The sequence below is a fragment of the Dryobates pubescens genome, chromosome 35 (genome assembly GCF_014839835.1).
Source record: "Dryobates pubescens isolate bDryPub1 chromosome 35, bDryPub1.pri, whole genome shotgun sequence".
Classification (NCBI taxonomy): Eukaryota; Metazoa; Chordata; class Aves; order Piciformes; family Picidae; genus Dryobates; species Dryobates pubescens.
Genome location: NC_071646.1, coordinates 7,094,600 through 7,118,874, shown reverse-complemented (window position 1 = coordinate 7,118,874; position 24,275 = coordinate 7,094,600). Strand labels below are relative to the sequence as shown.

The window sequence follows — 24,275 nt, the reverse complement described above, 5'->3', positions numbered from 1 at the left end:
CCTGTCCCTCCCAGCCCTTGGCCCAAGTCCCTCCCCAGCTCCCCTGGAGCCCTTCAGCTCCTGCAAGGCTGCTCTGAGCTCTCCCTGGAGCCTTCTCTTCTGCAGGCTGCACAGCCCCAGCTCTCCCAGCCTGGCCCCACAGGGGAGGTTCTGCAGCCTCTGCTCATCTCTGTGGCCTCCTCTGGAGCCTCTCCAGCAGCTCCAGGTCCATTTGTGCTGGGGGCACCAGAACTGGAAGGCTGCTCTGAGGTGTCCCTGGAGCCTTCTCTTCTCCAGGCTGCACAACTCCAACTCCCTTGGCCTGTCCCCATGCAGGAGGTTCTCCAACCCTCTGATCATCTTTGTGGCCTCCTCTGGCCCCCCTCCAGCAGTTCCATGTCTTGTCTCTTCTCAAATTAGCCAGACTTTAAGTTTAAAGTCAGAACCTTTGGTTTCTGCAGCACTTAATCTTCAGCTTTGGCTGGGAATTAACTTTGTGGTGAAAGGCAATGACCTGATGGGGCCAGGCTCTAAAGGGTGGGGGGCAAGCAGGGGCCAGGCTCTGTCCAGTGGGTCCCTGTGACAGGCCAAGGGGCAGTGGACACAAACTGGCACCCAGGAGGTTCCACCTCAACAGGAGGAGAAACTTCTTTGGTGTGAGGCTGCTGGAGCCTGGAGCAGGCTGCCCAGAGAGGTTGTGGAGTCTGCTCTGGAGGCTTCCAAGCCCCTCGTGGATGTGTTCTGTGTGCCCTGCCCTGGGTGCCCTGCTCTGGCAGGGGCTTGGCCTGGATGAGCTGCAGAGGTCCCTTCAACCACCACCATTCTGTGCCTCTATGAATCACAGAGCCACAGAGCTGCCAGGGTTGGAAGGGAGCTCAAGGCTCAGCCAGCTCCAAGCCCCTGCCATGGGCAGGGACACCTCACCCCACAGCAGGTTGCTCACAGCCACCTCCAGTCTGGCTGCAAACACCTCCAGGGCTGAGGCTTCCACCAGCTCCCTGGGCAGCCTGTGCCAGGCTCTCTTCCAAGCCCTCCCATGCTGTGATGCCTGGAAATGAAGGCTCTGCCTGCACAATGTCCATGCAGAGAGGAGAGCCCTGCCCTGCCCCACCAGCATCCCTTAGGGCCTGCCTCTATGCAGTCTGGGCAGCCAAACCCTCCCAGGAGCAGAGCCCCAGCTGAGGGTGGTCTGTGGGAAGGCAGAGAAGCCCCCAGCCCCCCCTCCCCAGCCCGGGGCCCATCTGTGGCTCTGGGTTACCCTTTGGTCTCCGAATCCTCCAGGGCTGCAGAGTTTCCGAGGGGCCACTGACTCCCAGCTCGTTTTTGGCCACAACTCTGAAGTAGTAATCCCTGCCTGGGAGCAGCTTGGTGAAGGTGAACTTGTTGGTGTAGATCAGGTCTCCCACCACCTGCCACAGGCCCTTCTCTGCCTCTCGCTTCAGCACTGTGTAGAAGAGGTTTCTCTCCCACTTCTCAGAGGCTGATGGCTCCCAGGTGACTGTCACAGTGCCTGGCACGTTCTCTGCCAGCTGGAGAGGCCCAGGAGGCTGGGGGACATCTGTTGGATGGAGGGTAACAACAATCCATATCAGGGATGGGATTGCCATCCACAGGGCCCTGGCCAAGTGGCCCCAGGGGAAGGAGGTCTTCACCACAAGGGTGGTGGAGCGCTGGAACAGGCTGCCCAGGGAGGGGGGTTGAGGCTCCAGCCCTGGAGAGCTTCCAGGTGAGGCTGGAGAGGGCTCTGGGCAGCCTGATCCTGTGGAGGATGTCCCTGCTGAGTGCAGGGGCTCAGGACTGGATGGGCTTTGGAGCTCCCTTCCAACCCAGACCATTCTGGGACACCATGAAGCTCCTGAGGCTTGGTGGGGCTCTGGGCAGCTTGATGGAGCTGGGGATGTCCCTGCTGGCTGCAGGGGCTGCACAGGAGGACCTCTGAGGACCTCTTCCAGCCACTCTTTCTGTGCAGGGGAAGAGGCACAGCAGAGAGCCCTCTGAGTCCATGCTGTGTCTGGGTGCTGAGGAAACACCCTGGCCATTAAGAGGGACAAAATGCTGCTGCCTTCTCCACTCCCATGAGCTCATTTGCTGCTGACTGCACCTCTGCTGCACTGCCTCTGCACTGCTAGGGCCTCCTTCCCTTCCTGTGGGCTGGGGTCAGTGAGGGTTGGCACAGGGGAATGTTCTCAGCTTGTAGGGAGACAGAATCCTGGCCTGGAGCAGCAGTGGAGTGGGCAGCAGGGGCAGGGCAGGGATGGTGCCCCTGGGCTGGGCACTGGGGAGGCCACAGCTTGAATCCTGGGTTCAGCTCTGGGCTCCTCACCCCAGGAAGGACATTGAGAGGCTGGAGCAGGGCCAGGGAAGGGCAACAGAGCTGGGGAAGGGTCTGGGGAGGAGCAGCTGAGGGAGCTGGGGGGGTTGAGCCTGGAGCAGAGGAGGCTGAGGGAGACCTCATTGCTCTCTGCAGCTCCCTGAGAGGAGGCTGCAGCCAGGGGGGGTTGGGCTCTGCTCCCCAGGCTCAGGGGACAGAAGGAGAGGAACTGGCCTGGAATTGTGCCAGGGGAGGCTGAGGTTGGAGAGGAGGCAAAATGTCTTTGCTGGAGGAGTGGTCAGGGCCTGGCAGAGGCTGCCCAGGGAGGTGGTGGAGTCCCCATGGCTGGAGGGGTTGCAGCAAGCTGTGGCCATGGCAGCTGGGGCCAGGGCTTGGTGGCCATGGGGGGGTTGGGTTGGGGTTGGACTTAGAGATCTTTCCAACCAAAACCTTTCCTGATTCTTTGTGTGGAGCTGGTGGCCTACAGCCTGCTGCTCACTAACCTCAGGCTGTCAGCAAGAGCATGCAGTGCTCTGCTGGGTGCTCACCACCCACCTGTGTGACCTCTCCTCTTGAGGCAGAGTCCCTCTGGAAGGGGTCTGGGGGTCAGCAGTAGATTGCTCTGTCCTGCAGACCCAGCCAAGGGGCAGCACAAGGCCAGGCTGAACCTCATGGAAGGTTGCTGCTGTCTGAGCTGCCCTGGGGGACCCTTGCTTGGCCAGGGGGGTTGGACCCAGTGCTCTCTGCAGGCCCCTTCCAAGCCCTGCTGCTCCAGGGCTCTGTGGCTGTGCTCCAGCTGTGGCTGTGCCTCCATGGCTTCACTGCACCAGAGCTGCCCATGCTGAGCACCACTCCATGCCCAGCCCCCCTCAGGGCAGAGGGCAGTGGGTGAGGTACCTGTGACTTGCACTTGGAAGCTGAAGGCTTCTCTCTTCCCCAGCCCATCCTGCAGCTCCACGGTGTAGGTGCCACTGTCACTGAACTCTGCTGCTGCAACCAGCAGCTGGGTGGTGCCATCCTTGGTGCTGCTGGCAGCCCTCTTGGGAAGAGGAAGCCCATCCTTTAACCAGGTCACCACTGGCTCTGGGGATCCCTGTGAAGCAACAGCACAGCTCACAGCCTGCCTGCTTTGCCCCCAGCTGCTGCCTTCACACCTTTAAACCAGGTGGAGATCAGGGAGAGCTTCTGTCCTGCAGGAGGGGTCAGGGACTGGAGCAGGCTGCCCAGGGAGGTGGTGGAGTCCCCACACAATCACAGAATTTGGCTTGGAAAGGCTCTCCAAGATCCCCCAGGCCAACCCCAACCCAACCCCACCATGGCCACCAACCCATGGCCCCAAGAGCCGTGGCCACCCCTTGCTTGAGCACCTCCAGGGTGTTCATGAGGTTCAACAAGGCCAAGGGCTGGGTCCTGCACCTGGGTCACAACAACCCCAGGAAGGCTCCAGGCTGGGGGCAGAGGGGCTGCAAAGTGCCCAGCAGAAAGGGCCCTGGGGGTGCTGGGTGCCAGCAGCTGGAGATGAGCCAGCAGTGCCCAGGGGGGCAGGGAGGGCAGCAGCAGCCTGGCCTGGAGCAGTGATGCTGTGGGCAGCAGGAGGAGGGAAGTGACTGCCCCTCTGTGCTGGGCACTGGGGAGGCCACAGCTTGAGTGCTGGGTTCAGCTCAGGTGCCACAGTACACAAGGACATTGAGAGGCTGGAGGGGATCCAGAGAAGAGCAGCAAGGCTGGGGAGGGGTCTGGAGGGCACTGAACAAACAAGCAGCTGAGGGAGCTGGGGGGGTTGAGCCTGGAGCAGAGGAGGCTGAGGGAGACCTCATTGCTCTCTGCAGCTCCCTGAGAGGAGGCTGCAGCCAGGGGGGGGTTGGGCTCTGCTCCCCAGGCTCAGGGCACAGAAGGAGAGGAACTGGCCTGGAATTGTGCCAGGGGAGGCTGAGGTTGGAGAGAAGGAAGAATTTCTTGGCTGCAGGAGTGGTCAGGGCCTGGCAGAGGCTGCCCAGGGAGGTGGTGGAGTCCCCATGACTGGAGGGGTTGCAGCAAGCTGTGGCCATGGCAGCTGGGGCCAGGGCTTGGTGGCCATGGGGGGGTTGGGTTGCTGCTGGCCTGGGTGACCTTGGAGACCTTTTCCAACCCAAACCATTCTGTGATTCTCTCTCTCTCTCTCTCCATCTCCATGCAATCTGCATTCTGGGATCCCCTCTCATCTGCCTCTGCTCCTCTCCAGCCAGGGGAGGCCAAAGAGCACCCAGAGCCATTGCAAAAGGAGCTGGGGGGGGGGGGGGGGGTTTGAGCCTGGAGCAGAGGAGGCTGAGGGAGACCTCATTGCTCTCTGCAGCTCCCTGAGAGGAGGCTGCAGCCAGGGGGGGGTTGGGCTCTGCTCCCCAGGCTCAGGGGACAGAAGGAGAGGACCTGGCCTGGAATTGTGCCAGAGGAGGCTGAGGTTGGAGAGGAGGCAAAATGTCTTTGCTGGAGGAGTGGTCAGGGCCTGGCAGAGGCTGCCCAGGGAGGTGGTGGAGTCCCCATGGCTGGAGGGGTTGCAGCAAGCTGTGGCCATGGCACCTGGGGCCAGGGTTTGGTGGCCATGGGGGGTTGGGTTGTTGCTGGCCTGGATGCTCTCAGAGGTCCTTTCCAGCCTTAATGATTCTATGCCTATGCAGAACATGAGCACAGCACAGGGTACAGGATCTGCCCAGGGCTTGTAAAGCAAATTCCATGCAGGAAAGCAACAGCTCAGCTTCCACCCCTGGCCCCTGGCAGCGCTGTGAGGCCACTGGGCACTGAGACAGACAGCTCTGGGCACTCACCTCAAAGGGAATCTTCACCTTGATGGTGTTCCCTGCTCTTACAACCAGGGTGCTCTTCAGTGTGCCATCAATCAGCAGCCTGGGAGGAACTGGAGAAGGCAGGGGTTACAGCAAGGAGCTGAGCAGTGCCACCATGGCTGGCAGAGCCCCACACAGGGCTTGCCCCTGCCTGCCCTGCAGCCACTCTGCAGCTGTGGGGAAAAGAGGGCACTGGGACTGCAGTCAGCCTGCAGCTGGCACTGAACTGGGTGGCAGAGCTGGTCTGCCTGTAAACACAGCTTCCTTTGCTTCCAGCTGGGTTGGTCTGGCTGGAAAGCTGCTGTTGGGGGGGAAACTCCAGCCCCCCACACTTACCCTCAGGAGGGGCATCTCCAACACAGGCTTCCAGCTCCACAGCTTCCCCTGGGCCACCCTCACCGAGGGCTCTCACACGCAGGCAGTAGGTCTTGGTGGCTTGGAGGCCTTTGAGGGTGTAGGTGGTCAGCTCCAGGGGCAGAGCATTGCATTTGGTCCAGCTGTGGCTCTTGGAAGACCTCATCTCCACCTCATAGCCCTTCACATCCTTCCCATCCATCCCTTCAGGTCTCTTCCAGGTCAAGGTGACACTGCTGCTGTCACTGCTGCTCACCCTCAGCTCCTGCACTGGGCCTGGGGGCTCTGAAAAGGGAAGTTTGATTGAAGATTGATTTAAGCTCTTTGAGCTCTTTTCTTTCCCCCTACCTAAGGTTTCTGTCCCCCCTTTTCAGTCACTCTCTGAGGTCTCTGACACTCTTGCAGTGCACTGGATCCCCACACTGCTGCCTGGCCTCCACCTTGCCCCAGCTCCTCAGAGCTGAATCCAGCTCCTTGCTCCTGTCAGCCATGCAGGGCTGCCTGCAACACTCCCAAAGGGGTCCACAGCCCATCCTGAGCACTTCTCCACACAGCTCCTGCACAGCTCCTGCTGCCTGAGGTATCACACAGGAAGGCCTTCCACAGCTGCCTCCTGCTGAGAGCAGATCCTCAGCCATGAAACAGTCCCCAAGTAGAGAGTCACAGCATGGGAGGGGTTGGAAGAGACCTCTGGAGATGATCCACTCCAAGCCCCTGCCAGGGCAGGAGCACCCAGGGAAGGGCACACAGAACACATCCAGGAGGGGCTGGGAAGGCTCCAGGGAAGGAGACTCCACAACCTGCTCCAGGGCTCTGCCACCCTCAGAGAGCAGAAGTTCCTCCTCATGTTTGGAAGGAACTTCCTGTGTTCAGGTTTGTGCTCACTGCCCCCTGCCCTGTCCCTGGGCACCACTGAGCAGAGCCTGGCCCCATCCCCCTGACACCCACCCCTCAGGTATCTGCAAGCAGGGATCAGATCCCACTCAGCCTGCTCCTCTCCAGGCTGTCCAGCCCCAGCTCTCAGCCCCTCCAGCCCCAGCCCTCAGCCCCTCCAGCCCCAGCTCTCAGCCTCTCCAGCCCCAGCCCTCAGCCCCTCCAGCCCCAGCCCTCAGCCCCTCCAGCCCCAGCTCTCAGCCTCTCCAGCCCCAGCTCTCAGCCTCTCCAGCCCTCAGCCTCTCCAGCCCCAGCTCTCAGCCCCTCCAGCCCCAGCTCTCAGCCCCAGCTCTCAGCCCCTCCAGCCCCAGCTCTCAGCCCCTCCAGCCCCAGCTCTCAGCCCCTCCAGCCCCAGCTCTCAGCCTCTCCAGCCCCCAGCCTCTCCAGCCCCAGCTCTCAGCCTCTCCAGCCCCCAGCCTCTCCAGCCCCAGCTCTCAGCCTCTCCAGCCCCAGCTCTCAGCCCCTCCAGCCCCAGCCCTCAGCCTCTCCAGCCCCAGCTCTCAGCCTCTCCAGCCCCAGCTCTCAGCCCCTCCAGCCCCAGCCCTCAGCCTCTCCAGCCCCAGCCCTCAGCCTCTCCAGCCCCAGCTCTCAGCCCCAGCTCTCAGCCCCTCCAGCCCCAGCTCTCAGCCCCTCCAGCCCCAGCTCTCAGCCTCTCCAGCCCCAGCTCTCAGCCTCTCCTCCTGTCAGGGATGTCTCAGTCCCCTCAGCAGCTCAGAGGCCCTGGGCTGGACTCTCTTCAGTCATTGTCCTGCTGGAGCTGGAGTCCCCAGAACTGGACCAACTATCCTAGATGTGGCATCACTAGGGCAGAGCAGGGGGTTAGCCATTTACCCTCTTGGCCACAAGAGCACACTGCTGGCCCATGGGCATCCTGCTGGCTAGCAGCACTCCTCAGAGCTGCTCTCCAACAGAGCAGCCCCCAGCCTGTGCTGCTTCATGGGGTTGGCCTTCCCCAGAGGCAGGACTCTACCCTTGTCCTTGCTGGATTCCATTGCCCTCCCCCAGCTCTGCAGCCTGTCCAGGTCATGCTGGATGGCAGCACAGCCTGACAAGAGGTCAGCAGCTCCTCCCAGCTTGGCTTCATGATCCTTGTCTTCACTTACAGAGCCAGAGAACCACAGAGCTGGCAGGGCTGGAAGGGAGCTCCAGGCTCAGCCAGCTCCAAGCCCCTGCCACGGGCAGGGACACCTCACACCACAGCAGGTTGCTCACAGCCACCTCCAGCCTGGCTGCAAACACCTCCAGGCAGGAGGCTTCCACCACCTCCCTGGGCAGCCTGTGCCAGGCTCTCACCACCCTCCTGGCCAACAACTTCTTCCTCACAGCCAATCTCCATCTCCCCACTTCTAGTTCTGCTCCATCCCCTCCAGTCCTGTCCCTCCCTGACCCCCTCCAAAGTCCCTCCCCAGCTTTCCTGCAGCCCCCTGCAGCTCCTGGGAGGCCACAATGAGGTCTCCTGGGAGCCTTCTCCTCCCCACACTGAACATCCCCAGCTCCCTGAAGGCCACAAGGAGGTCTCCTGGGAGGCTCTTCTCCAGGCTGAACAGCAAAGCATGGCCAGCAGCCTGCCCCCAGCTCTGTGTGCCAGGCCAGAGGGGGTGTGCAGGGCACTTACTGGAGGCATCCCTGGGGCAGGCTGGCTGGGAGGGGGCGCTGGCATCCCCCAGGCCAGCAGCATTGACAGCTGCCACCCGGAACTCGTACTGCAGGCCCTGCTTCAGCTTGGGCACTGTCATCTTCTTGTCTGCAGGAAGAAAAGCAGAGGCTGCTGCAGCTGTCCCCCAGGCAGGACAGGGAGAGCTGGGGACTGAGCACCACAGGCTCAGAGTGGGTCGGGTTGGAAAGGACCTTGAAGGTCAGAGAGCCACAGAGTGCTGGGGGCTGGAAGGGACCTGGGAAGAGCATCAGCTCCAACCCCCCCCCCCGATGGAGCAGGACCACCTAGAGTAGGTCACACAGGAGCACAGCCAGCTGGGTTTTGACTGCCTGCAGAGAGGGAGGCTCCACAGCCTCTGTGGGCAGCCTGCCCCAGGCTCCAGCACCCTCACAGGGGAAATGAGTTGCATTTTGTTCCCCTGGAAGCTCCTCTGCTGCAGCTTCCACCAGCTGCCACTTCTGCTGTCATGGGCTGTCACTGAACAGAGCCTGGATCATCCAGCTCCAACCCCTGCCATGGGCAGGGACACCTCCCACCAGCACAGCTTGCTCAGGGCCTCATCCAGCCTGGTCCTGAGCACCTCCAGGCAGGGCACAGCCACAGCCTCCCTGGGCAGCCTGTGCCAGAGTCTCCCCAGCCTCATTCTCCACAATCTCTTCCTCCTCTCCACTCTCAGTCTCCCCTCTCCCAGCTCAAAGCCATTGTTCCTCCTCCTGTCCCTCCCAGCCCTTGGCCCAAGTCCCTCCCCAGCTCTCCTGGAGCCCTTCAGGTCCTGGAGGGCTGCTCTGAGCTCTCCCTGGAGCCTTCTCCAGGCTGCACAGCCCCAGCTCTCCCAGCCTGGCCCCACAGGGGAGGCTCTGCAACCCTCTGAGCATCTTGGTGGCTTTACTGAAGTGCAGGCAAACAACCCCCACAGTGCTGCCCTCAGCCTCTGAGGACAAAACCTCAGGCAGAGGTCCCCTGGCTCCCCTGGGGCCAGTCAGCAGCTCGGGAAGTGAAGAGGTGAAAAGCTCTGAGACCCTGAGCAGCTCCTGAACCTTCTTGCCTGCTGCAGGTGCTCCAGGCTGCTCCAGGCTGCTCCAGGCAGCTCCAGGCTTTAGGGCACTTACCTGGCAGGGGCCCAGTGTTGACTGGCAGCCAGGTGATGGTTCCCTTCTTGCGCTTCTGCACCATGTAGCCCAGGATGCCGGAGCTGCCGGCCTGCCGCGGCGCCCGCCAGGCGATGGTGACGCTGTCCTTGGTGGCACCGACAATCTCCGGGGGCTCAGGGGCACCAGGGGAGGCTGGAGCCATACAACCACAGAGCTCTCAGGGCTGGAAGGGAGCTCAAGGCTCAGCCAGCTCCAAACCCCCTGCCATGGGCAGGGACACCTCACACCACAGCAGGTTGCTCACAGCCACCTCCAGCCTGGCTGCAAACACCTCCAGGCAGGAGGCTTCCACCACCTCCCTGGGCAGCCTGTGCCAGGCTCTCACCACCCTCCTGGCCAACAACTTCTTCCTCACAGCCAATCTCCAGCTCCCCACTTCTAGTTCTGCTCCATCCCCCCCAGTCCTATCCCTCCCTGACCCCCTCCAAAGTCCCTCCCCAGCTTTCCTGCAGCCCCCTGCAGCTCCTGGAAGGCCACAAGGAGGTCTCCTGGGAGCCTTCTCCTCTCCAGCCTGCACAACCCCAACTCTCTCAGGCTGTCTGCAGGGCAGAGCAGCTCCAGCCCTCTGCTCCTCCTCCTGGCCCTGCTCTGGGCACCTTCCAGCCCCTCCAGAGCCTTCCTGGCACAGAGGCTCCAGAGCTGGCCCCAGAGCTGCAGCTGTGGTCTCAGCAGAGTGGAGCAGAGGGGCAGAATCCCCTCCCTGGCCCTGCTGTGCTAGAAGGAGAGCAGAGTTTCATGAGCAGCAGGTAGAGCCCTGCTTGCTGCAGAGAGGGTTGGATGAGATGACCTTCAGGGGTGCCTTCATCCCAGGCCATTCTCTCATTCCATGAGTGTGATTTTTTTATTGCTTTTTTGTTTTCTTCAGAGCATGTCCTGGGCTGCAGGGTGGGCAGAGGGCAGCAGAGGGGATCCTGCCCCTGGGCTCTGCTCAGACCTCACCTCCAGTCCTGCCTCCAGCGCTGCTGTCCCCAGCAGGAGAAGGACACAGAGCTGCTGGAGAGAGGCCACAGAGATGCTGCCAGGGCTGGAGCAGCTCTGCTGTGAGCACAGGCTGAGGGGGCTGGGGCTGTGCAGCTTGCAGAGGAGGTCTGAGCAGAGCAGAGGGGCAGAAGCCCCTCCCTGTGCTGCTGCTCTCCCTGCTTGAGGTGCAGCCAGCTCAGAGGTGACTCTTAGTGCTGCCAGTGCCTGTGGCCAGCTCATGCCAAGCTGCTCTCCCACCAGCACCTCCATCTCTGCAGGGCTGCTCTCAATCTGCTGCTCAGCCAGCCTGGATTTGTGCTTGGGCTTGGACTCCCCTCCCCAGCCTGTCCAGGTCACTCTGGATGCATCCCTTCCCCCCAGCACATCACACTGCTTGGTGTCACCCACAGGTTTGCTGAGGAACTGCCCTGGGCAGCCTCTTCCAGTGCCTCCCCAGCCTCACTGAGCAGAGCTTCCTCCTGCTGTCCAACCTAAGCCTGCCCTGCTCCAGTTTGAAACCACTGCCCCCTGTGCTGTCACAGCCCTAGGGAACAGTCCCTGCCCAGCCTGCCTGTAGGTCCCCTTCAGATACTGAAGTGCAGCTCTGAGGTCTCCCTGGAGCCTTCTCTTCTGCAGGCTGAGCAGCCCCAGCTCTCCCAGCCTGGCCCCACAGGGGAGGTTCTGCAGCCCTCTGAGCATCTTTGTGGCCTCCTCTGGAGCCTCTACAGCAGGTCCACATCCCTCCTGTGTTGGAGGTCCCTCAGCTGGACACAGCCCTGCAGCTGATCTCAGTGCCTGTTGCACTTCCCCATGAAACCTGCTCTGCAGTTCAGAATGGAACAGGGCTGAGAAGCTAAGCCCAGCTCAATCAGCATCCCCAAAGCCCACAGTGAACTTTCTTCTCTTGCTGTGCACTCTGCCCAGGTCTGTGTGAAGCCTTCACAGATGGCTCAGGAGGTAGATCTCTAGCAGCACCCAAAATGCATCAAGTTCTCTGTGATGCCAGCTCTGAGAATGAATCTCACAGAATCAACCAGGCTGGAAAAGACCTCAGAGATCATCAGGTCCAAGCTACCACCCAGCACCTCCTGACAGTTAAACCCTGGCTCCAAGTGCCACATCCAATCCCCTCTTGAACACCTCCAGGGATGGGGACTCCACCACCTCCCTGGGCTGCACATCCTAAGGGCCAACGACTCTCTCAGTAAAGAACTTTCTTCTCCCCTCCAGCCCAAACCTCCCCTGGCACAGCTTGAGACTGTGTCCTCTTGTTCTGCTGCTGCTTGCCTGGGAGAAGAGCCCAACCCCCACCTGGCTCCAACCTCCTTGCAGGGAGTTGCAGAGAGCAAGAAGGTCTCCCCTGAGCCTCCTCTCCTGCAGGCTCAGCAACCCCAGCTCCCTCAGCCTCTCCTCCAGACCCCTCCCCAGCCTCATTGCCCTTCTCTGGACACCTTCCAGCACCTCAAAGTCCTTCTTAACCTGAGGAGCCCAGAACTGGCCACAGGGCTCCAGGTGTGGCCTGAGCAGGGGGCTGTGAGAAGCTCTTCCTTACCTTTGCCAGCTGCCTTCACCTCCCCTGACTCCAGGGCCTCGCTGGCTCCCTCAGCATTCACAGCCCTCACCCTGAAGTAGTAGCTCATGTCTTCTTCCACTCTGGTGGTGGTGAAGGTGGTACTGGTCCTGGGGCTTTCTCCCAAGGCCTCCCACTCGTTCCTGCCCCCCTGCTGCCTCTCCACCAGGTAGCGCAGCAGCGGTTTGCCTCCGTCGTCCCTGGGGGGCTTCCACTGGATGCTGATGCTGTCTGCAGAGCTCTCCACGACCTTCAGAGGGCCCTCAGGGGGCTGTGGCTTGTCTGGAAGGAGGAGCACAGACAGACAGTCAGCTGGCCCCAGCCCCAGGGGTGCCCCTGCTCCGGCTCAGCAGCTGGGAGGCTCTGTCCTGGTGCCCCCCTGGCTGCCTGGCTGGGTGGGCACTGGGAGGTTGGCCTGGGTGGTCTTGGAGGTCTCTTCCAACCAGCTCTAGGCTGTGAGTCTGGCTCCACTAAACTTCTTCCCAGTTTTTGATGATGGGGGTGGGGAGGAAGCCAGGCCCTCCCTCCATGGGCCAAGAGGTCCCAGGAGCACTGCACCAGCTCAGCTTGCTTTAAGGGAGAGCACAGCACCACTTCTGCTCTCCCCAAAGAGCAGAGCTGCTTCTGGCAGGGCTGAATTGGGCCCTGATCACCCATTTCAGACTTGCCTTCTGTGCTTGGTCTCATCCAGGGTGGGCAGCAGGGGCAGGGCAGGGACTGTGCCTCTGTGCTGGGCACTGCTGAGGCCACAGCTTGAGTGCTGGGTTCCCTTCTGGGCCCTCACTCCAAGGACATTGAGGGCTGGAGCAGGTCCAGAGGAGGGCAACAGAGCAGGGGAAGGGGCTGGAGAAGAGGGCTGGGGAGGAGCAGCTGAGGGAGCTGGGGGGGGTTGAGCCTGGAGCAGAGGAGGCTGAGGGAGACCTCATTGCTCTCTGCAGCTCCCTGAGAGGAGGCTGCAGCCAGGGGGGGGTTGGGCTCTGCTCCCCAGGCTCAGGTGATGGAAGGAGAGGATCTGCCCTGGAATTGTGCCAGGGGAGGCTGAGGTTGGAGAGGAGGCAAAATGTCTCTGCCTCAGGTCGCACCAGGGGACGTTTAGGTGGGAGCTGAAGAGCAATTTCCTCGCTGCAAGAGTGGCTCAGCACTGGGGCAGGCTGCAGGGAGGCTGTGGAACCCCTGCTCCTGGAGCTGTTCCAAGCCTGTGTGGCTGTGGGGCTGGGCAGGGGGAAGTCAAAGCTTGGACTCCATGAGCCGAGAGGTCCTCCCCAGCCTTCCTGGCTCCCTGGCGGCCACAGGCAGGTTCTGGGGCTCTCACCTACGACCAGCAGCTTTAGGTCGATCTCCAGGACCCCGCTGTCATTCTTCAGCCTGACTTTGTAGTCCCCAGAGTCTTTCCTCTGGCAGCTGGGGATGGAGAGCACGGTGCAGGTGTCTGTGGTGTCCAGGCGCATCCTGGTGTCGTCGGCCAGCTCCATCCTGTCCTTCAGCCAGGAGGCTCTGATGGGCAGGCGACCCTCAAAGGGCAGCTTGAGCTTCACACCCTGCCCAGCCTTGGCCACGGTGGGAACGCTGCTCAGGGTCTTCAGGAGGACTTTGTCCACCTGTGGGGGATCTGAGCAGGTGATACAAGAGCATTAGAGGCTGCCCCAGGAGGTTCAACGAGGCCAAGTGCAAGGTCCTGCTGCTGGGCTGGGGCAATCGGCACCGATACAGGCTGGGCAGGGACTGGCCCTGAAGGAGAGGCCTTGGGGATGCTGATACAGGCTGGGCAGGGACTGGCCCTGAAGGAGAGGCCTTGGGGATGCTGATACAGGCTGGGCAGGGACTGGCCCTGAAGGAGAGGCCTTGGGGATGCTGATACAGGCTGGGTAGGGACTGGCCCTGAAGGAGAGGCCTTGGGGATGCTGATACAGGCTGGGCAGGGACTGGCCCTGAAGGAGAGGCCTTGGGGGATGCTGATACAGGCTGGGTAGGGACTGGCCCTGAAGGAGAGGCCTTGGGGATGCTGATACAGGCTGGGTATGGACTGGCCCTGAAGGAGAGGCCTTGGGGATGCTGATACAGGCTGGGCAGGGACTGACTTGAGAGCAGCCCTGAAGGAGAGGCCTTGGGGGTGCTGATACAGGCTGGGTAGGGACTGGCCCTGAAGGAGAGGCCTTGGGGATGCTGATACAGGCTGGGCAGGGACTGGCCCTGAAGGAAAGGCCTTGGGGGTGCTGATACACGCTGGGTAGGGACTGACTTGAGAGCAGCCCTGAAGGAGAGGCCTTGGGGATGCTGATACAGGCTGGGCAGGGACTGGCCCTGAAGGAGAGGCCTTGGGGATGCTGATACAGGCTGGGCAGGGACTGGCCCTGAAGGAGAGGCCTTGGGGGTGCTGATACAGGCTGGGTAGGGACTGGCCCTGAAGGAGAGGCCTTGGGGATGCTGATACAGGCTGGGTAGGGACTGACTTGAGAGCAGCCCTGAAGGAAAGGCCTTGGGGATGCTGATACAGGCTGGGTAGGGACTGGCCCTGAAGGAAAGGCCTTGGGGATGCTGATACAGGCTGGGTAGGGACTGACTTGAGAGCAGCCCTGAAGGAGAGGCCTTGGGGATGCTGATACAGGCTGGGCAGGGACTGGCCCTGAAGGAGAGGCCTTGGGGATGCTGATACAGGCTGGGCAGGGACTGGCCCTGAAGGAGAGGCCTTGGGGGTGCTGATACAGGCTGGGTAGGGACTGGCCCTGAAGGAGAGGCCTTGGGGATGCTGATACAGGCTGGGTAGGGACTGACTTGAGAGCAGCCCTGAAGGAAAGGCCTTGGGGATGCTGATACAGGCTGGGTAGGGACTGGCCCTGAAGGACAGGCCTTGGGGATGCTGATACAGGCTGGGTAGGGACTGACTTGAGAGCAGCCCTGAAGGAGAGGCCTTGGGGATGCTGATACAGGCTGGGCAGGGACTGGCCCTGAAGGAAAGGCCTTGGGGATGCTGATACAGGCTGGGCAGGGACTGGCCCTGAAGGAGAGGCCTTGGGGATGCTGATACAGGCTGGGTAGGGACTGGCCCTGAAGGAAAGGCCTTGGGGATGCTGATACAGGCTGGGCAGGGACTGGCCCTGAAGGAGAGGCCTTGGGGATGCTGATACAGGCTGGGTATGGACTGGCCCTGAAGGAGAGGCCTTGGGGATGCTGATACAGGCTGGGTATGGACTGGCCCTGAAGGAGAGGCCTTGGGGATGCTGATACAGGCTGGGTAGGGACTGGCCCTGAAGGAGAGGCCTTGGGGATGCTGATACAGGCTGGGTAGGGACTGGCCCTGAAGGAGAGGCCTTGGGGATGCTGATACAGGCTGGGTATGGACTGGCCCTGAAGGAGAGGCCTTGGGGATGCTGATACAGGCTGGGCAGGGACTGACTTGAGAGCAGCCCTGAAGGAAAGGCCTTGGGGGTGCTGATACAGGCTGGGTAGGGACTGACTTGAGAGCAGCCCTGAAGGAGAGGCCTTGGGGATGCTGATACAGGCTGGGCAGGGACTGGCTTGAGAGCAGCCCTGAAGGAGAGGCCTTGGGGGTGCTGGTGGAGGAGAAGCTCAACAGGAGCCAGCAGTGTGCACTTGCAGCCCAGAGAGCCAAGCAGAGCCTGGGCTGCAGCAAGAGGGGCTGTTTAGCCTGGAGAAGAGGAGGCTCAGGGGAGACCTAATTGCCATCTCCAACTCCCTGAAGGGAGGTTGCAGCCAGCTGGGGGTAGGGCTCTTCTCCAGGCAAGCAGTGACAGGAGGAGAGGACACAGTCTCAAGCTGTGCCAGGGGATTGGCTGGAAGTTTGGGCTGGATGTGAGGAAGAAATTCTTCCCAGCAAGAGAGATTGGCCCTGGGGATGTGCTGCCCAGGGAGGTGGTGGAGTCCCCATCCCTGGAGGGGTTTAAGAAGAGCCTGGCTGAGGCCCTTGGTGACATGGTTTAGGTGATTAGACAGTGTTGGGTGATAGGTTGGACTTGGTGATCTCAAAGGTCTTTTCCAACCTGGTTAATTCTGTGGTTCTGTGATTTCTAAGAGAAGTGTGGCCAGCAGGGCAGGGAGGGGATTCTGCCCCTCTGCTCCACTCTGCTGAGCCCACAGCTGCAGCTCTGGGGCCAGCTCTGGAGCCTCTGTGCCAGGAAGGCTCTGGAGGGGCTGGAAGGTGTCCAGAGCAGGGCCAGGAGGAGCAGAGGGCTCTCTGACCTCATTGCTCTCTGCAGCTCCCTGAGAGGAGGCTGCAGCCAGGGGGGGTTGGGCTCTGCTCCCCAGGCTCAGGGGACAGAAGGAGAGGAACTGGCCTGGGATTGCGCCAGGGGAGGCTGAGGTTGGAGAGGAGGCAAAATGTCTTTGCTGGAGGAGTGGTCAGGGCCTGGCAGAGGCTGCCCAGGGAGGTGGTGGAGTCCCCATGGCTGGAGGGGTTGCAGCAAGCTGTGGCCATGGCAGCTGGGGCCAGGGCTTGGTGGCCATGGTGGGGTTGGGTTGGGGTTGGACCTGTTCTGTCTAAAGCAGTGTGGGGCTAGCAGGCTGCAGGGGCAGTTTGGATCTGCACATTTTGGGGTCTGCACATTTGGGATCTGCTCATTTTGGGATCTGCTCACTTGGGATCTGCTCACCTTCCACAAAAACATAAGCTTCAGTTTTCACATCTCCTCCTTGGAACCTGTACTTCCCAGCATGGATGTCTGCTGCTTTGTTAATCACCAGCTTGTGGACCAGCCCTTTCTTCTCAAAGGTGACTCCATCCATGCTGGTCAGCTACAAGGCAAACACAGAGACACACTTTGAAAAGGGAAAGGGGGAAGGGAAAGGGGGAAGGGAAGGGGGGAAGGGAAGGGGGGAAGGGAAGGGGGGAAGGGAAGGGGGGAAGGGAAGGGGGGAAAGGGAAGGGGGGAAAGGGAAGGGGGGAAGGGAAGGGGGGAAGGGAAGGGGGGAAGGGAAGGGGGGAAGGGAAGGGAAGCAACCAAACTGAATGTGGGCAGACAGGGACTGGAATGGACACACAGCTAATGACAAGGATTCCCAGCACCACAGCCTGCCTCAGGTTTAGAAGGGACCCTCCAAGGTCATCTTGTCCAAGCCCCCTGCAGGCAGGGAGCTGGGGTTGCTTAGCCTGCAGGAGAGGAGGCTCAGGGGAGACCTTCTTGCTCTCTGCAACTCCCTGAAGGGAGGTTGGAGCCAGGTGAGGGTTGGGCTCTTCTCCCAGACAAGCAGCACCAGAACAGGAGGACACAGTCTCAAGCTGTGCCAGGAGGCTGGAGGTGAGGAAGAAATTCTTCCCAGCCAGAGAGATTGGCCCTGGGGATGTGCTGCCCAGGGAGGTGGTGGAGTCCCCATGCCTGGAGGTGCTCAGGAGGAGACTTGCTGGGGTGCTGGGTGCCATGGGTTAGTCGATTAGGTGGTGCTGGGTGATAGGTTGGACTCAATGATCTTGAAAGTCTCTTCCAACCTGGTCTGGTCTATTCTATTCTATTCTGTTCCATCCCATCCCATCCCATCCCATCCCATCCCATCCCATCCCATCCCATTCCATTCCATTCCATTCCATTCCATTCCATTCCATTCCATTCCATTCCATCCCATTCCATCTCCAACTGGAGCAGGCTGCTCAGGGCCACATGGAGTCTAATCTTGAATGTCTCCAGGGATGGAGCCTCCACCACCTCCCTGGGCAGCCTGGGCCAGGCTCTCCCCAGCCTCCCTGTGCAGAACTTCCTCCTGATGCCCAACCTAACTCTGCCCTGCTGCAGTTTCAAAGCATTGCTCCTTGTCCCATCCCTGCAAGCCCTTGGAAGCAGCCCCACCTGAGCAGGTCCCCTTCAGGTACTGGTGGGGCTGGGTTGAAGGTTGGACTGGATGACCGTAGAGGTCTTCTCCAGCCAAAACAATTCTGTGCTTCTATGACTCTAAGACTGGAAATGCCCTGAAGCAGGAGGCTGGAGAAGCCTTGCTGGGGTTCTAGGAAGGATTTCATCATCCACAGGTTCCTGCAGCATCCTTCCAGGGCCACACTGCGACCGCTGGCAGAGGGAAGGCCACCTTGACAGGGCAGCAGGTCCCAGGGAGAGGCAGAGAGCAGAGCATTGCTAGCCAAGGGGAAGAGCAGCTAGAGGACACCTACCTTGAGCCCATCCTTGTACCAGGTGCCAGTCACATCCTCTTTACTGACAGTGCAGGACAGCTCTGCCGATTCCCCCTTCAGGACGCTGACGTTGAGCAGCTGCTTGTTGATGTAGCAGCGCAGCGCTGAGGGTGCAGAGGAGAAAGCGTGGGGCAGATGTCAGCCCTGGGCCACAGAGGGAGGGCTGCAGGTGGCACCAGGTGGGAGCAGGAGCTCTGCAGGGAGATGGGCTGCAGTGCTGACAGCCTCTGGTGGCACAGCTGCGGGCCAGCTGGCATCCCCTCCCGGGGCGGCAGGAGGAGCCAGCTGGCCTGCGCTCAGCCTGCTCCTGACAGCCTCCTGCCGGGCAGCGGCTCCGGCACAAACCGCAGCACCCAGCCACAGCCTTTGCTATTTTAAGTCCCTGCTAATTGTCTTGGCTCCCACTGCAGCCACTGGGGAAACCCAGGCTGTGGCTCCACAAAACTTCATCCTCCCTCCCCCCTGCACTCCCCAGAGCTGCCCCAAAGCCTGCCCCAGACAGCCCCAGGGCACCGTGCTCTGCTCCCTGCCTTCATGGCCTCCTAGGATGGCTTCAGTTGGAAGGGAGCTCAGAGCTCAGCCAGCTCCAAGCCCCTGCCATGGGCAGGGACACCTCCCCCCAGCACAGCTTGCTCCAGGCCTCATCCAGCCTGGTCCTGAACACCTCCAGGCAGGGCACAGCCACAGCCTCCCTGGGCAGCCTGTGCCAGAGTCTCCCCAGCCTCACTCTCCACAATCTCTTCCTCCTCTCCACTCTCAGTCTCCCCTCTCCCAGCTCAAAACCATTGTTGCTCATCCTGTCCCTCCCAGCCCTTGTCCAAAGCCCCTCCCCAGCTTGCTCTTTCAGGTAATGGAAGGGCAATATGAGGTCTCCATGGAGCCTTCCTCCTTCCCTTCCCACTTCCTCCTCCATTACCCCCCTCATCACTGTCCTCATCTCCACTTCTGTGCATTATACTTTCCTATTTTTAGTTAGGTTTATGTTTGCTTTGCCTTGAGACTTTCCAACTGCTCAGCAGGTCAGCAGGTGGCTGTTATGGTTTGAAACTAGAGCAGGGCAGATTGAGACTGGAGAGGAGGAAGAGATTGTGGAGAGTCAGGCTGGGGAGACTCTGGCACAGGCTGCCCAGGGAGGCTGTGGCTGTGCCCTGCCTGGAGGTGTTGAGGACCAGGCTGGATGAGGCCCTGAGCAAGCTGTGCTGGGGGGAGGTGTCCCTGCCCATGGCAGGGGGCTGGAGCTGGATGATCTTGAAGGTCTCTCCCAGCTCAAACCATGCTGGGATTCTATGATTTCCCTTCCATTCTGCCACTCTAAGGCAGCTTGATCTGAGCCAATTGTGTCAGGTCAAACAGCAAAGCAGTGGTAGAAATGGGACTGGATTGTGGGATACCAAAGTTCCTACAGCATCCCCAGATCCCAGCATGGTTGGGTTGGACCTCTGGAGCTCATCCAGTCCAACCCACCCTGCCCCAGCAGGGCTCCCCTAGCAGAGCTCACCCACTCCAGCCCCTGCCCCAGCAGGGCTCCCCCAGCAGAGCTCACCCACTCCAGCCCCTGCCCCAGCAGGGCTCCCCCAGCAGCTTGCCCAGGGGCACAGTGCCCAGGGGGGGTTGGAAGCTCTCCACCCCAGCAGACTCCACAACCTCTCTGGGCAGCCTGCTCCAGGCTCCAGCAGCCTCACCCCAAACAACTTTCTCCTCCTGCTCAGCTCCAACCTCCTGCCTGCCACTCTGTGCCCCTTGCCCCTTGGCCTGGCCCTGGGCAGCACTCAGCAGAGCCTGGCCCCAGCCTCTTGCCCCCCACAGCTCCTTTAGCTCTTGCTGAGCATTGCTCAGCTGCCCTCTGGGGCTGCTCTGCTGCAGGCTCTCAGCCCCAGGGCTCTCAGCTCCTGCCAGAGCTGCTCCAGGCCCCTCAGCAGCTTCCCAGCCTCCCCTGGGCTCTCTGCAGCACTTCTCTGTCCCTCCTGAGCTGGGGAGCCCAGAGCTGGCCCCAGGGCTGCAGCTGTGGCCTGGCTGGGGCAGAGCAGAGTGGCAGCAGAACCTCTCTTGTCCTGCTGGCCACACTCTTCTCCATGCCCTCTCAGGTGCCACTTTGTGCCCCTTGCCCTTTGGCCTGTCCCTGGGCACCCCTGAGCAGAGTCTGGCCCCAGCCTCTTGCCCCCCAGCCTTTAGCTCTTGCTGAGCACTGGGCAGATCCTGTGGCTGCCTGAGCCCAGCCCATGGGATTCAGTTTGTCTCCAGGGTTAGGAGTGGGAGCAGCAGAGGAGCAGCAGTGCAGAAGCCATCAGCTGGGACCTACCTTTCACCTCAGCCACGTGGGGAAGTTTTCTCTTTTCCACAGTCTCCAAACCCTTGGAGTAATCCTTGGGTTCCATATCCAGGTCAGGTTCCTGCTTCCTCTGGTGTGTTGAAGGAGGGCCCCCATACAGATCTGGCCCCTGCCCAGTGCTCGGTGGACCTTGGCCAAACCAACCTGAATGCTTCCCCCAGCCAGCTCTGTCCTGGGATTTGCTCCCTGTCCCCCCAGGGGCAGAGCTCTTGCCAGAGAGGGAGCCTGGCTCTCCTAAATCTCTTCCCTCACCCTTGGCATCTCCTTGACCTGGAAGTGCATCTCCAGAGGAACCTCTGTTCCCTGATCCTCTGAGACCCTTTCTGCTTTCCCCTCCTGCAGGCTCCCCAGGCCGTGCCTCCAGCCCACGGGCTGCATCGCCTCCCAGCCTGCCAGCTCCTCCCTCCCCAGCCCTGGCTCCAGCTGCCCCTCTCTCCTGGCCATACAGGGACCCAGCACCCTGCACTGCAGAGCCACCAGCACCAGCACCCTCGGAGGAGAAGCCATCTGCTGCTGCTCCACCTCTGTACCCTTGGGCTCTGCTCAGCACAGCGTCCCTGCCCTGGGGAGATCCCACAGCTCCCTCACCTCCCAAGGGCAAACCACCAGCCCCAGCCACAGCCCCACCTGGAAGCCCATCCTTCCCATAGGGAGATGCTGCTCCTCCTGCACCAGCACCATCCCTTCCAGGGTGAAACCCTACTCCTCCTGCACCAGCAGCTCCAAGCCCAGCTGGGACACCATCCTTCCCATATGCAGATCCAGACCCACCAAAGCCATCTGCACCAGCACCAGCTCCACTTCCCATTCCCACTGGAAGACCTTCTTTACCAATTGCCCCTGCACCAGCACCACCAGCTCCAGCTGGGAGCCCAGCCTGTCCACAGGGAGATCCAACTCCCCCTGTACCACCAACACCTGCACCAGCACCACCAGCTCCAGCTGGCAGCCCAGCCTGTCCATAGGCTGACCCAACTCCTCCTGCACCACCAACAGCAGCAGCACCACCAGCTCCAGCTGGGAGCCCATCCTTCCCATAGGGAGATCCAACTCCCTCTGCACCACCAACACCTGCACCAGCACCACCAACACCAGCTGGGAGCCCATCCTTCCCATAGGGAGATCCAACTCCCTCTGCACCACCAACACCTGCACCAGCACCACCAACACCAGCTGGGAGCACATCCTTCCCATAAGGAGATCCAACTCCCTCTGCACCACCAACACCTGCACCAGCACCACCAACACCAGCTGGGAGCCCATCCTTCCCATAAGGAGATCCAACTCCCTCTGCACCACCAACACCTGCACCAGCACCACCAACACCAGCTGGGAGCCCATCCTTCCCATAGGGAGATCCAACTCCCTCTGCACCACCAACAGCAGCACCACCAACACCAGCTGGGAGCCCACCCTGTCCATAGGCTGACCCAACTCCTGCACCACCAACAGCAGCACCACCAACACCATCTGGGAGCCCAGCCTGTCCATAGGCTGACCCAACTCCCCCTGCACCACCAACACCTGCACCAGCACCACCAACACCAGCTGGGAGCCCATCCTTCCCATAGACTGACCCAACTCCCCCTGCACCACCAACACCTGCACCAGCACCACCAACACCAGCTGGGAGCCCATCCTTCCCATAGACTGACCCAACTCCTCCTGCACCACCAACACCTGCACCAGCACCACCAACACCAGCTGGGAGCCCATCCTTCCCATAGGGAGATCCAACTCCCCCTGCACCACCAACACCTGCACCACCAACACCAGCTGGCAGCCCAGCCTGTCCATAGACTGACCCAACTCCTCCTGCACCACCACCAGCAGCTGCTGCACCACCAGCTCCAAGTGGGACACCACCCTGTCCATAGGGAGATCCAACTCCTCCTGCCCCAGCACCCCCAGCTCCAGCTGGCAGTCCATCCCTTCCATAAGGAGATCCTACTCCTCCTGCCCCAGCAGCACCGACACCAGCTCCAGCCTGGAGCCCATCCTGTCCATAGGGAGACCCAAGTGCCCCTGCCCCAGCTCCAGCTGCCAGCCCATCCTTTCCATAGGGAGATTCAACACCTCCAACCCCACCAACTGCAGCTCCACCAGCACCAGCTCCAGCTTGGAGAAGCCCATCCTTGCCATATGGGAACCCAGCTGCCCCTGCAGCAGCCACCCCAGCACCACCAGCTCCATGCTGTCCATAGGGAGCCCCAACTGCCCCTGCACCACCAGCACCAATTCCCCCTCCAGCTGGGAGCCCATCCTGCCCATAAAGAGATCCAGCTCCCCCTGCTGCACCAGCACCAGCAGCACCAGCTGGGAGCCCATCCTTTCCATATGGAAACCCAGCTCCCCCTGCACCAGCACCTGCTCCAGCTGGGATCCCATCCTTTCCATATGGAAACCCAGCTCCCCCTGCACCAGCACCACCAGCACCAGCTCCAGCTTGGAGAAGTCCATCTTTTCCATATGGAAACCCAACTCCCCCTGCCCCACCAGCACCAGCAGCACCAGTTGGGAGCCCATCCTTTCCATATGGAAACCCAACTCCCCCTGCCCCACCAGCACCACCAGCACCAGCTGGGAGCCCATCCTTTCCATATGGAAACCCAACTCCCCCTGCCCCACCAGCACCACCAGCACCAGTTGGGAGCCCATCCTTTCCATATGGAAACCCAACTCCCCCTGCCCCACCAGCACCACCAGCACCAGTTGGGAGCCCATCCTTTCCATATGGAAACCCAACTCCCCCTGCCCCACCAGCACCAGCTGCAGCTTGGAGAAGTCCTTTTCCATATGGAAATCCAGCTCCCCCTGCTCCACCAACACCAGCTCCAGCTTGGGGAAGTCCATCTTTTCCATATGGAAACCCAACTGCCCCTGCACCAGCTACACCAGCACCACCAAATCCCCCTCCAGCTGGGACACCTTCCTTTCCATAGGGAGACCCAACTCCCCCTGCCCCAGCACCACCAAATCCCCCTCCAGCTGGGAACCCATCCTTTCCATAGGGAGACCCAACTGCCCCTGCACCAGCACCAATACCAGCTCTAGTGAGGAGCCCATCCTTCCCATAGGGAGACCCAACCCCACCTGCCCCAGCTACACCAGCACCTCCAGCACCTGCTCCAGCTGGGAGCCCATCCTTCCCATAGGGAGCTCCAGCTGGGAGCCCATCCTTCCCATAGGGAGCTCCAGCTGCCCATGCCCCAGCTACACCAGCATCTCCAGCACCTGCTCTAGCAGGGAGCCCATCCTTCCCATAGGGAGCTCCAGCACCTCCAGCACCTGCTCCAGCAGGGAGCCCATCCTTCCCATAGGGAGCTCCAGCACCTCCAGCACCTGCTCCAGCAAGGAGCCCATCCTTCCCATAGGGAGCTCCAGCACCTCCAGCACCTGCTCCAGCAAGGAGCCCATCCTTCCCATAGGGAGCTCCAGCACCTCCAGCACCTGCTCCAGCAAGGAGCCCATCCTTCCCATAGGGAGCTCCAGCACCTCCAGCACCTGCTCCAGCAAGGAGCCCATCCTTCCCATAGGGAGCTCCAGCTGGGAGCCCATCCTTCCCATAGGGAGCTCCAGCACCTCCAGCACCTGCTCCAGCTGGCCAACCATCAGGACCATAGAGAGCCTCCATCTCCCCTGCAGAGCTGCCACCCACCCCAGGCACAGCTCCACCTGCAGCTGGAAGCCCACCTGGGCCATAGAGCAGGGCAGACCTTCCTGCCTGAGCTAGCTGAGCAGTGCCAGGCCGTGCCAGGCCATCCCTGCCCTGGGGCCCTGCATGTCCTTCTCCATTCATGCTTGCCCCATTCATGTCCCCTGCAGCTGGCAGCCCACCCTTGCCATGGAGGGACCTCAACCCCCCTTCAACCTCAGTACCTGCAGCATTCTTCCTAGCTCCAGCCCCTAGCCCAGTCCCACTGAACAGATCACCCTTCCCTCCCCCCACTCCACTTGAACCAGGCTCTACTCCATCTATCCCAGCACTTCCATCTGCAGCACCTAACCACCCAGCACCCCCAAAGCCACCTCTGGAAGCTGTATCACCTAATATAGCTCCCTGCTCTTGCTGCAAGCCC

At 61.2% G+C, this 24,275-nt stretch overlaps 1 protein-coding gene across 1 annotated transcript in view; it reads right to left on the bottom strand.

The window, feature by feature from the left end:
• The window catches only part of IGFN1 (immunoglobulin like and fibronectin type III domain containing 1), a 46,911-nt gene that overhangs the window by 3,741 nt on the left and 18,895 nt on the right, over positions 1 to 24,275 (bottom strand). The window contains exons 12-22 of the mRNA XM_054176314.1: positions 20,167 to 23,871; positions 17,847 to 17,971; positions 16,342 to 16,483; positions 13,047 to 13,343; positions 11,717 to 12,016; positions 9,163 to 9,336; positions 8,012 to 8,140; positions 5,446 to 5,748; positions 5,092 to 5,180; positions 3,188 to 3,383; positions 1,238 to 1,537 (exon numbers count right to left, since the gene is read on the bottom strand). Coding sequence (XP_054032289.1) covers positions 1,238 to 1,537; positions 3,188 to 3,383; positions 5,092 to 5,180; positions 5,446 to 5,748; positions 8,012 to 8,140; positions 9,163 to 9,336; positions 11,717 to 12,016; positions 13,047 to 13,343; positions 16,342 to 16,483; positions 17,847 to 17,971; positions 20,167 to 23,871 — 5,760 coding nt within the window. The remainder of the gene's footprint in view (positions 1 to 1,237; positions 1,538 to 3,187; positions 3,384 to 5,091; positions 5,181 to 5,445; positions 5,749 to 8,011; positions 8,141 to 9,162; positions 9,337 to 11,716; positions 12,017 to 13,046; positions 13,344 to 16,341; positions 16,484 to 17,846; positions 17,972 to 20,166; positions 23,872 to 24,275) is intronic.